At 38.4% G+C, this 12,495-nt stretch overlaps 1 protein-coding gene across 1 annotated transcript in view; it reads left to right on the top strand.

Moving 5' to 3' along the window:
- The window catches only part of CLVS2 (clavesin 2), a 52,099-nt gene extending 42,097 nt beyond the window's left edge, over positions 1 to 10,002 (top strand). Inside the window, exons 4-5 of the mRNA XM_054279452.1 lie at positions 995 to 1,215; positions 5,940 to 10,002. Coding sequence (XP_054135427.1) covers positions 995 to 1,215; positions 5,940 to 6,027 — 309 coding nt within the window. The 3' untranslated portion in view covers positions 6,028 to 10,002. The remainder of the gene's footprint in view (positions 1 to 994; positions 1,216 to 5,939) is intronic.
- The last annotated feature ends 2,493 nt before the right edge of the window (positions 10,003 to 12,495 follow it).

Below are 12,495 nucleotides of genomic sequence, written 5' to 3'. Positions count from 1 at the left end.
TTAAAGGTACCATAAAGCAAATAACTTTCACCATTAATGAATGTTCTTTCACAAAAGGATAAATTCCTTTCTGAGGTGGAAGAAAATCACTGGTTTTGCACGGTCATATTAACTTTCCTGAGTCCACAGCTGACTGGAAGGTGGTCTGAAGTAAGCAATAAAAGACAAGCATATATTTGGTCTTTGTCTTTCTGCCTTTTGAATTTAACTCTTATAAATCATGCTAAGGGTATACCTGCCCAGAGGAGTCCCTGCAAGGTGAAGTGGAACATGAAAGATCTCTGAGGGGAAACACTAAAGTTAAACATAAATATGAGTATTCATATCACACCATATTCATATACAGATATATAAGTGTAAAGTATATAAGAATATCAGTCTACCAAAACATTGATGGAAAATATCAAATAGTCCATCACCTATTCCCTCAGTGTTGTCACACTGGTTGGCTATTATTACTTACTTCATGTATTGTCAAGTATAAATGGCAGCTACTGGTAAGACTAGATTAAGGAGGAAAATATTTCCAGCACTGTTATCATTACACTGCACAATTTATCTTATTTATAGAACTCATGGCTACATGCTGAAAGTCAACATATATTCCTTGTTGTATATGGTGAATATAATTTTTATTCATTTGTTATCATCTTAATTTATTCACTTAATTCACAGGATTAGGGAGAACAATTGGCAAGAGATTAACAAGGCAGTTTGTCTTGCTAATCTAATATTCTGTCCATCTAGTTACCAGACACCAGTTCTTACCCTTTCCCTGCATACATTTTAAGTTATTTATGCTTTAACCACTTTGGAGATTTATGAACATAGTATGACCATGCTTAAGGCAGAGATGATGTGTACCTTCCTCTGCTAGCCCAACACAACCAGAATGTTTAAATTGTACAGCATCCTTCAAATAATGATGATGTCATTTGGGCTTTGATGATTTTTGGTGATACCCCTGTGTTTTTACCTGCATGCCTACATACAGATATTCCTGCATGGTAACAACCTCAACAGCCTGCATCAGCTCATACACCCTGAGATCCTGCCTTCAGAGTTTGGGGGAATGTTGCCCCCCTATGACATGGGCACGTGGGCACGAACACTGCTCGACCATGAGTACGATGATGACAGTGAATGCAATGCAGACTCCTACAACACTCCTGCAAAGGACATAGAAAAGGACCTCTCTCCCAAGTCCATGAAAAGGTGAGTTAAAGGTACTGTTGTCTTCTAGTATTGACATAAGGTTAACATTTGCCTTCTTCATCCTTTATGAAGCTGTAGGTAGTTCAGTCTATCATATAGGAAGACAATTGAAGACACTTTGGTTTTTTTCCCCTTTCTTAAAAAGATCTGTGTTGATGAGAGATCATGGCTGTGATTATTACACATATGAGTTGTGAACTCAGTGCAGTTGATTTTTTTCTGTGGTGCCATATAGGTTGTGTTCACAGTGCTGTCTTTGTAATAAGCTGCTACCTCACCTCAGCCTACAATACTTATTAGAGAAACAATGCTAGCTGGAGTGAGCCTCTGTGCAGAGGGTAAATTTGGGTCAATTGTCTTTCTGGGTGGTGATGTTAGCTCTTATCTTCCTCTATCTCATAGCCCACTGCCTGGTATCCTATCTACCAGCCTGTAGATGCCAGGACATTTATGGCATCTGAACCATCAGTCACAGTGACTGCATGCCTGAGAAAATTTGAGGAGAACCAGGATCAAAATCAGTGCCAATTGTTATTTCAAGTCTGGTAAAGACTCTGGCATTCTGATATTTTTTTCTTTGAGAAGGTGCAGTGTAATTGCTTGCTGCATTTTACCATTTATAATAGAGTAAAGGAAGAGCTTGGTTACCTCTTCAGTAGCTGTGGAAGCAGTGAGGTCATTAACTTGGAAGGAGTGAATCTGATCCAAGCTTGCCAGGGCAGTAGGAGAGAAAAGGGTAAAGATTACAACTATGATAGAAAAGGTAGCAGAAAGGGCAGCAAAAGTCAGAGTGCAGCTTATAAGGGACAGGCCTAGCAATGGACCAGAAAATAACAAACAAGGCAGAAACCAATATATAAAGTCATTAAAATTAAGTTAGGATATGCTAGGCTGAGAACCCAGTTTCAGGAGATAGGATGTGATACAGAAGGGAAAGAAACTCTGGAAGAAGATCAAGCAGGATAAAATATTTTCAGATTTCTCAGCCAGGAAGATTATTTTGGCTGGAAAATATTGCCTAGACTGGGAAGGACAGTGTGGTTTAAAAGGGAGTTATTTTTGTGGAAACAGAAGAGAAAACATAAGATTGCTATAGGAAATTAAAAAAAAAAAGAAAAAAAACCCCAATAAAGTTTAAGGATTTTGTGTTGAAAAAGCCTCCACTTTATTGAAAGTGGGAAATAGCAACAAACTGGATAGGAATGAGCTAGGATAAGAAGTTAAAAAAGGTTCTGAAACTGTATGACAGGGCTGCTGGAATGGCTGCAAACCTGGTCTCAAATTCCCAATGAGGGAGCTTTGGCCATAAATTCCCAGAGCCTCCAAAATCCCCAATGCCCAGATATAGGAAGCTAGAAATGTGTAACTAACAAAATTAATGGAGAAAATGGGACAGAGAAAAAGAGCCAGGAGAGGGGAAAGGTGAACAATGCACTTATGTATGATTTGCACATAATACAAGAATTATGAGACAACAGACAAGCTGTCTTAGACAGAAGGATGGAATTAAGGAACTGAAATGCAGAAGTCTTTCTGCTGTAAAATGTTGTGAGAGTAAATAACTTCATCCAAGGGTGCAACAAAATAAAATATGAGAAGGCCTGTGACAAGTCCTTTTGAAGTATCCTGTTTGTAGCAGAGTTTTCCAGATTGTCCTGGGCAAGAATATAATTAAGTGAAAAAGCAGTGAGTTGACCAGATTCTTCATTCTTTCTCAAATAATTTTTATTCTCATTTAACTTGTTCTTGAAAAATCTTTTCATACAGTATTACACTTCATTGTAAGCTTCAAATTGATATTCTTTCATTCTGGTTGAACTAACACAGTAGGAGACCTAGTGCAGAAAACAAACATGTTGAAATCTGTATCTATATAATATGCTAAAATTTCTTCACCTTCTATGTATTCTTTCTCAGTTAGCATGCCTCCAGCATCTGCTGGAATCCTTGTTCCCTGCTGCTGGACATAAAAAGTACTAAGTAGACTTACTGTGCTAATACTAAGGCTGACAGAAAGTCCCAAGACTTCAGTGTACCAAGTGCACAGACTCTGCTAAGGCAGGAATAGAAAAGTTAGAATAAAACAGATAAACTCTATTTCATTAAACATTAAATTTAACTTGTATTCAGCAACTGATGGGTTGTTTCTCTCAGTTTAAACCCACAGCCGGTATATGTTAGTCCATAACATTTTTAACATATAAAAAAAAGTTGACTAAGGCAATGAAAAGTGCTTAGCTTAGAACAAATTTCACAAGCATCTAGCAGCTCTCCAACAATTATCTTGTTTAATTTGGCTTACCATTTTAAAATTAGTTTACTTCCTGAAAGGATGTCTTTCTAAAACCAAACTGCTACTAAGAATTCATATCTTTCTTAACCCCCATTTCTTTTTGCCCCCAATGTAAACCACTGACATTCCTCCAGATCTCCTTGAATTTTTAGTGAATTGGATGACCTCACCTTGAAAGAAAGGTTGACTGGGGGAAGGATAATGGATATAAGGAAGAATTAATGCCACCTCTAGCACAGACCTCTGGGGAGAACTTGTTTTTGTCACCTGGCACCATTGCAGCAGCCTCAGCGGTCAGGTTGAGCCCGTGGCTGTGTTCACCCATGGCTGTCATCCGGAGGCACCCAGCTGGGGACCTGCATCCTCCTCTCACCTAACCCAGCAGGGCAGGTGTCTGTGTTGATAAACTTTGCAGAGGAGCTGTGGTTTGGTTCCTCACCTCTGCAATGGGACTCTGTAGTATAACTCAGGCCCACTGTGTTTTCTCAGAATGTAATTCAGTAATGTCTGCAAATTTATCTGGGAGATGTAGGCAGAAGAGAAGGAGCTATAGACTTAAACAAATGTTTTTCCTTTCACATACCTTCATTTGTGAATTGCTGCTGATGAAGCATGACAGTAAATTTCTGTTTAAAGCTGAGTGCATACTATATCTCCTTCTTCAAGGCTTTTGGGCGTCTGAGTTTACAAACCATAGATCAGGATTTGTGCAGTTGGATTTCACACCTGCCTTGGCACTGGGGGCTTTGGAGGCTCTGGGAATTTGTGGCCAAAGTATCCTCACAGGGAGCTGGAGGCCAGGTTTGCAGCCATTCCAGCTGCCCTTCAGCTCTCCCCAGATGAGAACTGGAAACCCTGTCTGCTCAGTCACTGGCAGGCAAGGAAAAGGCTCAGTTTCAGCACTTAGTTGGCAAACCTTTGAAGTTAATTTGCTTCCCCAGCAATTTTTATCATGATGAACTGGATTTTCCATGAGTGCAGCTTTCCACCAGCAAATTTTCAATCAGCTTTGCATTAGCACAGTACCTTGTGAAGATTTTTAAAAAAGCATTTTTAATTCACTGGTTTAGTTTTCTGCCTGAGGAACTGACTAGTGTTCAGGATAAGTATTATTGTACACTCTAATTTAAAAAGTTTAAATTATGCTTATCACAAGAGAGATGATAATATTTTTCAAGCTAATTTTCTTGATTTAATATTAGTATGAGAATGGGATAAATATTATTAGAAAATATTCTTGTGTCTAAAGTTTTCAGCTGAGCTTTAAGTCAGATGTTTTTCTTGTATTTCTGCAACCTTTCTTTAAATTTTTTTTAGAAAGACCTCATCAGCCTCATTCATTGGTTTCACTGGAGGATGCCAGTTTATAAGAGGGGGGAACTGAATCCATATGCTTATCTTAGGAAAGTTTAGAATTCGTAAAGGTTTTTCTCTGCACTGTAGCCCTCTAAATGAGCAAATCTGTGGCAATGCTGCAGGCTCAGTGTGCTTCCACTGATCAAAAATAAATGCCTACATTATAGAGATGCACACATGCTCTTTAATCATCTCAAATTTTACAGAAGGAAAGAGAAGGAGGCATTTCCTGCTTGAGATTTTTCTCACTAAAGGAAACATCTAACCAGGGTTGCAGTTACTCAGCTCATCCAAAAGTGCCTGCTTTTGGATGAGCTGAGCCATGGCTAATGTGAGACCCCATCTTAACACTCCAGGCTTTGTTTTCAATGGAACATTTTGATTTTGCTGGAGACTCAGTTTTCCTCTTTGCCTCTTACATATGGCTGTTGCAGGGCACTGGTATCATGTTATGCTTCTGGACTGAATCAGAGAATCTAGAGAAATTTTACAATCATCAGTGAATTTGCCCTGCCCTGTTTAGTTGAGATGAAAAGTGAGTTTGACACATTTGTGCTGCTTCAGAAATCCTGCTAACCATGGCACCATTCCTAGGTTTGACTTAGGATCTTGTGCTGTTGAATTAAGATGCTATTCAGAAAAGGAGCAACCTGTGCTTCCAGCTAACACATCCTGCTAATTGCAATGTGTGATTTGCCAGCTGGGTGGCTGAATTGTGCCTTCTTTGCCAGCCCACTGCTGTATAACCTTCTGGAGAGACAGTCAGTGCTTGAGTCACTACAGAGGACAGCTTAGTTTGCTCTTGTGGATGGAGGATACTCCCTGCTTCACAATTTCACTGAAGAGAGAATCCACTTAATTCCACATTTTGCTCCCATATTTACAGATCAGCACTGAGCCCTGTTATGCCTCTATGAGGGTATTTCCTGATGATTTGCAATGATCAGATGCTTGGGTAATGCTGTACCCTTGTTTTTAAACCCTGACAGAAATTAAAATAAACAAAAGAAAGCTGAGGTTTACCCTCATTTGTCTTGATCTAGAAATGTCACATAAACATGTTGTCCCTCTGCAGGTCTCAGTCAGTTGTGGATCCTGGGGTGCTGAAACGCATGGATAAGAATGAGGAAGAAAACATGCAGCCCTTGCTTTCACTTGACTAACAGTTTTTGAGCATTGGACATGAACTGAGGTGGAAGGCACTGCCTCTCAGCAACAAGAAAATCACTGGGAAAGAGTGTAACAGCTGGAACCCTATTTACTCATGTTAATGTAGCATATTGGCAGCAGGTGTTACTATTCTGCCTGAATTCTGGAAGCCCTTTGGTGAAAAAGAAGTGGAGAAAAAAAGAAAATAAAATAAAATAATAAAAAAAAAGGAATCAATAATTTATTCTGTAAGTGCCAACTTGTTGTAAATACAATATAATCCTCCAATTTTACTTTGTAAGTTATGATAAACAAGTGCTATGGAAATGAGTGACTATTAAATATGTCAGTGAAGTGCACCATAAAAAAGAGAAGAAAACGTGTGTGTTCTCACATGCGCACACACATGCACGGAGAGAAACATACTGAGCAAAGAAAAACATCAAAGGCAATTAAGAGTTGTCCTTCCCATGGGAAGCCAGCTAGTATATTGACTACTGGATTTCTTTCTGCAGTGATCACATAGTGTGCTAAGATAAAGAGGGACTATAAGTGCTTGGGAGATGCTGAAATCAGTGCAATGTTTCCTAACTGTGGGAATTGGTTTCTCAAATAACACTGGGGTCTAGGATTGGTATTTAGCATAAACAATGTGCATTGTGAGAAGGATCACAGGTGAACTGGAACCAACTCTTGGATAGCTTTGTCATTTAGCTGTATGGGTCTCTGAGGTTTCATCCCTAGCTTTTCATTTACACAAGTAACCTGGATGGTACCCTAATCTGGGTGTTGTCATGTGGGACACATTGGAGTTACTTCTCTTGCATTTTGGGTGCACATCAAGGATCTTTCCAGAACTCTATTCTCCCTTGGAGTGAGACATTAGTCCTCTAACTACAGTGGAATAACCAGTACCTGAAATTAAAGCCTGGCAGCAGAGGTTAGTCACTGAATCCTGTGCACTGGGAGACTGGATACATATATATATATTTTTACCAATCTCTGACAAGCATACAAGGTGACATTGTTAGATAAGTATATTTCATTGACAGTTTATACAAGAAATCATACCTATTCAATGTACTTAGATATATTATAGATTGTATATTGAGACACTGTCATTATTAATATAGTAGAACTTTCCATAGATCAACAGCATCCCACTCCAAGCCAAGATTAATATGAATAAGTTTTAGTCAAACATCTCAGCCTATAGTTTGGGACACCTTTGTTTTTGTTGTAGTGTAACTGTATATACTGAACATGTGCCATAATAGAGAAATACATTTTACCTCAAAAGGGCAACAGTTTTCACTAGGGATGGGGTAAATCTGCTGAAACATAGGGGCTGTGTCATCTCTGTGTGCTGGCTGATGTGTGTGCAGCCAGTGGCGTGCTGAGGTGAGAATGTAATTTCTTATTAGGACTTAGATTGACAGTCAGAGCGGGAAGACACACAGGGTGCCCAGCAAGACATCTGAATAACTAAAGGCATTGTAAGAGCATGTTCAGGCAGTGCAGGGATTAGTTATGAAAACACTGACCACACTGGAGGTGATAGTTCACAGCAACCCTCCCTCCCCAGTGCTAGAGTTTAAAACATTTCTTCCATCACTCCAGTGATAGGTGAAGTTTCCAAGTTACTGATTGCAGGTCACCTTTTCTCATCCAGGATGATTACAGCTGTAAGAATTGGTAGGCTGAGATGGGTTAAGAGCAGAGAGTGAGAACTTGAAAGTCTGTCGTCTCGAGTTGAGCTGTAACTCCTGTGGTGGCAGCTCCAGCGTTTCTCAGGGCTGGGACGACCCTGACTCTTCCAGCATCACCCTTGATTAGCCCAGGCCAATCACAGATAAAGCTTTCCTACTTCACAGGTCATTAGCAGCACTGATAAATAGTGCATGCCCTAATATGCCATCAGCCTGCATGAACTTATCTGAACAACTCATTGCCTTTCTGCTTTCCTAATTCTGTTTTCATGGTATGTGTTAGGAAATGCAGAGAGGAAAGATATGGAGCCTGAACTTCTTATCAGTCTGTTCTAAAAGTTGTCAGTAGTAAAACTGTCCTAATACTACTTCTGTGGTTTGAGAGACTTGAAAAAATGATCAGTTCTTATGTACTCTTTTATTCAGTTTCATTTTTCACATTCCTTGTAAAATCATGCTGTAAAAGTGAGATGTGTCTCCAGTATTCGCATAAGTGCCATTTTTGAATGTATGTTATATATTTCCACACTTCTGGTTAGTAGAATAGTATATTGCCATGGTTATGATTTAAAAATTCTTATCAGATAAAACTAAAACATCAGTAGAAATGTTTTCCTTATAAGGGCTTCAGGATTTAGTCAGTACTCCACATTTATACAAGCTGTGACACAGGGTGATCAAAATCTTCACGGATCCTTTTACATACATGGGCCGGACTAGTGTAAGACAGCAGAATGCTGATTTCAGAGTACACCACCTGTGTAATCACAAAATGCAAATCTGTTCCACTGTATGAAGCTTGAAATTTGTTTTGAAGCTTATAAATTTTTGTTTGAAAATCCTTTATTTGTGCACTTAACTGTAATTTATTTAATATTTTCTGATGTCTGATTTCAATTTCAGGTAATGAGTATGAATACATTTTTTCCAGAAAGTGAAAGTAGGATATATTATAATTTTGTGTAACTGGGACTTCATCTTTCAGTAAGAACAAAATTGCTTTTTCAATAAGATCCTCTCTCTTGAAGAGTTGGGCTACAGGTCATCTTGCCTGCAGCTTTTATTTCACTGAATCAAATTCTGACAGTGGTAATTGCGATTGTGACGTTGAAAAAGAATATGGAAATGGGTAAAAGAAATAAATATATTTTACCTGCTCTCACTATTCTTTGGAGGCATTTCTCTTTTATGTATCAGGGTACATAAAGGTTCCACCTTTCTTGTAGAAAATCTTTATAGGTAGTTCAATTTTTATTAGATGAATTTGGACTGAAAACTTTTTTCAATCTTTATTATCATAGGAATTGCTGTCTAATTTTTATAGCAGAATTGAAGTGCTAAAACCAGAATGCACATGCTTGGGAGGAACTCCTCTTAATTTCTTACCTTTCTTGTGTATTGGGTAGAATAAAAACTTGTTGTAATTATGCATGCTGATATGCATATAAAAATATCCTGCAATATTAGGAACTTAGTGGAGAAACTGGATATACCTGTCCAACTATGTAAAAAAAAAAAAAAAGGAGAATTAAAAAAAAAAAGTGTAAAAATTGATAGCTTTGGGCTTTTGATAAGATCTAAAAATATCCTCTTACATAATGACTTTTCCAAGACACAAATGTTTAAAAATATATGGAAAAATTATGGAAACTTCCATGACCAAAACCTACTTGTAATTGGAGATGTCAATAGACTCTTGGCTTTATAGAGACAGGTAATCAGACCCACTAAGCTCCAACAAATACACAGACTCCCTCCCAATAGTTATGAGTTGTAAAATAGTTTGAGATGTCTTTACAGAAATGTAAATTTGCTGTATAGCATATTTAAGAAGATGTTTTGCACTCTATAAACATGCTATGCCTAGTCACAAACTGAAAACAGAATTAAAGACAAGAAGAATAAAAGGGACCTCAAGAGGTCACTGATATGTGGAGGAGCAGGTTCACTTTAATGTCGCTCTCAAATGTTTTAACTCAGTACCTTGCATGGAATGCTCTTTGTATTATTTAATCACAGTCACAGCCAAGCCTAAGCACATTAACTGACAAAATTGTAACCTGACAGTATTTTGTTCATGTCTTTTTATTATTTTCCTGTTCTGTTTGGGAAATTAAAGTTTGTCAAGCATCATAAGAACTACCATTTAGCATTACTTGGAAAACACTTTGCAATAAGCTTTGGTCATATCCCTGTTATTATATTGTTTCTGTTATGTTTATTGATGTATGTATTTGTCAAGTTTTTTGATTAAGTCATGTTTGAAAGAGCATGCAAGAGGCTTCAGGATTTTATTTAGAATATTAAAATGGGATTTTAGGGGGAGTTTGGATTTTATAATCTTAAATTGCGTCTGGGGAATGTCCTGCTGAGCTATTAGCAGTGTTGGGTTCCAAGAAAAATTTGGAAGATAAATATCAATGTGAAAGACAACAGCAAAGGTCTCAAAGCATTGTACTGAAGAAAACACTTAATCACATTGCTAGCTGGATCAGGTCCCTCTAAAGAAAGGTATTTTGCAAGTGGCCTGTGAGTGTGTGCTTCTGGTGGTGAGCGTAGCTCTTTTGTCCACAAACTTCAAAACACACTATGAAATTGAGAAAATAATCATCATCCCGTTTCTGAGGTAGCAAAACAGGAGCACAGCGAATTAGACACATCTCTCAATGGAAAACATTTTTCCGTGTGGAAAAGGTTACACTGATCACTCAGTCTGATTTTAACAGGAGATGTGTCCCTGTTCTGTGTAAGAAGGTCTTATTGATGGTTCACTCATGTCTAGTTTCTTTAAACACTTTACCAAGAGACCTTTGCAAACCAGAGGTGATCTGCTTTCCTGTGGAGTTAAATCTGAGTGTACATTTAACCATTACTGCTGAGGAAATGGCAAAGAGAGTGTATGTCCTCCAAATGAAATACCTTTCTTCGTTGTCTCATTCTTGGAAAAAAGGTAGTTTAGTCCAAAGACTCCCACAAAATGAAATTTTCCTCATAAAGAAATCTGTCAGGGACAAAATAAGCTACTTATCTTCCATTAACTATACAAGGAACATCAACATTTTGTTTAGAGGCATGCTCAGGTGACCCCAAATGAAAGTGCAATCTAGGTAGATAGAATCCCATGTCCTGTATTGCCTTGTAACTTTGAATGATCCTGTGTCAAAATCTGTATTTAGCAGATCACCTTGGACATTTTTTTCAGTCTGCATTTCAGCTTCCAGTTGTGTAGGAATTTTTTCTTATCAGCTTTTGGGATCTTAATTTATTTCCTTCCTAGGTGTCCGTTGGCACAAAACAGCATTGATTCCTGTTGGATTGCATAATTTGCAAAGTGGTTTTTTTTGTTGGTAAGAAATAACAACTTGTGCAGGGCTGGGCAATGGTTTAGTTGAGACATGGGTGAGAAGTTCCACTCTTTTGTCACTCCTCCTCCGGTGTTTTGTGTGTGTAAACTGCTTTGATTGATAAAAGACATGTTAACACTTGCATGGTATGAATTTAAAACTAGAGGAAAAAAAATAAGTTTCTGCAGTGAGTTCAAAATAAGAATTGATCAGCTATTGCTGTGGAATACAAAGCCAGGGGGAAGCACTGCACACAGGGGAAATAGAGAGATCTCCAAAGGAAGATGCTGACAATTCCTTGTGGTACACGTTTGTTAAAATGTGGCCAAAGTATTTTGTCTGCAGAGACTGTGGTCAGCCAGATCTGTTCTCTCTGAACCACTGACTCTCAAGTAAAGGTTTGACAAATCTTCCTTTTGTAGAGAATTCACTTCCAGTGAATTGACATATCTGTCAATTTGCAGTAGACAAATGGCAGGAGTTAGTTAGGATTTTTATTTGATATGCAAATGCGGCTGTGATTCCTTATAGAGGCTGTCGCATCATCAGCAACAAACAGCAGTGCCTAAAGGCAGGCATCTCAAATCAGGTCCCTTGGTTAATAAAAATTTAAGAGTAGAAAAAATCAAGGGGAGAGATAATAGAAGATGATAAAACACAATAATTAAAAAAACAAAACAGAAAGAAGCAAGCTTGCAGTGGAAAGCTGTATGAATGGCAAAAATGGTGTGATAGAATTTGCATTAACACTTCCAAGTAATTAATCAGTAGCCTATTATGAGTCCCCCCTCTACATTATGAGCAGAGTTTCCATTTTTCACATGGTCTACCACGTATGGCCACAATGGAGTTTCCCAAATCTTTAGAAAACAAGTTACCATGTAAATTAGTAGGTGCTATAGTTGAGCTTGGGAATATAATTTTAAGGGTCAGAACAAGACAGCAGAGACACCTGTAGATGGGTCCTAGGAATATGAGAAGTGCTGTGTCCTGCCTGAGTGAAGAAGTCATGGAAGGAGATAATGAAAAGAGCCCCATGGCTGTAAGGAAAGGTGGCAGGCCTAGGGAGAAAGCAACATTAGGTATTTGGAGTGAATTGGTTAAGCATTTTAATTATGAGGGAGGCTTTCACCTGCTCAGTAATATTAGAGAGGACTTACAAACCCCATGACGCATCTGTCATCAGGAAGGAGAGATAACATGTTTCTCACTTTCCCACACAAACTCAGTTTGGATATATTTAAAGCTGATGCATATGCTAAACCTGAAGTGCCTCTGGTGCTGCTGTTTCCACAGTAGCTCTCAGGATGTGGGTATCATGTAGCATGCAGGAGCTGGAAGGGCAGAGCCCCCCAACCTGTCCGTAGGAAGAGAAGAGAGGGATGTATTCTGCAAAACCCTGCTGCAGAGAAAACTTTCTGGGAGAATT

The sequence above is a fragment of the Melozone crissalis genome, unplaced genomic scaffold (genome assembly GCF_028551555.1).
Source record: "Melozone crissalis strain CALT ecotype California unplaced genomic scaffold, PUWL_Pcris_2 ptg000027l_1, whole genome shotgun sequence".
NCBI classification, from domain to species: domain Eukaryota; kingdom Metazoa; phylum Chordata; class Aves; order Passeriformes; family Passerellidae; genus Melozone; species Melozone crissalis.
Note: the sequence above shows the minus strand (reverse complement) of the source record. Positions and strands in the feature narration are given on the sequence as shown.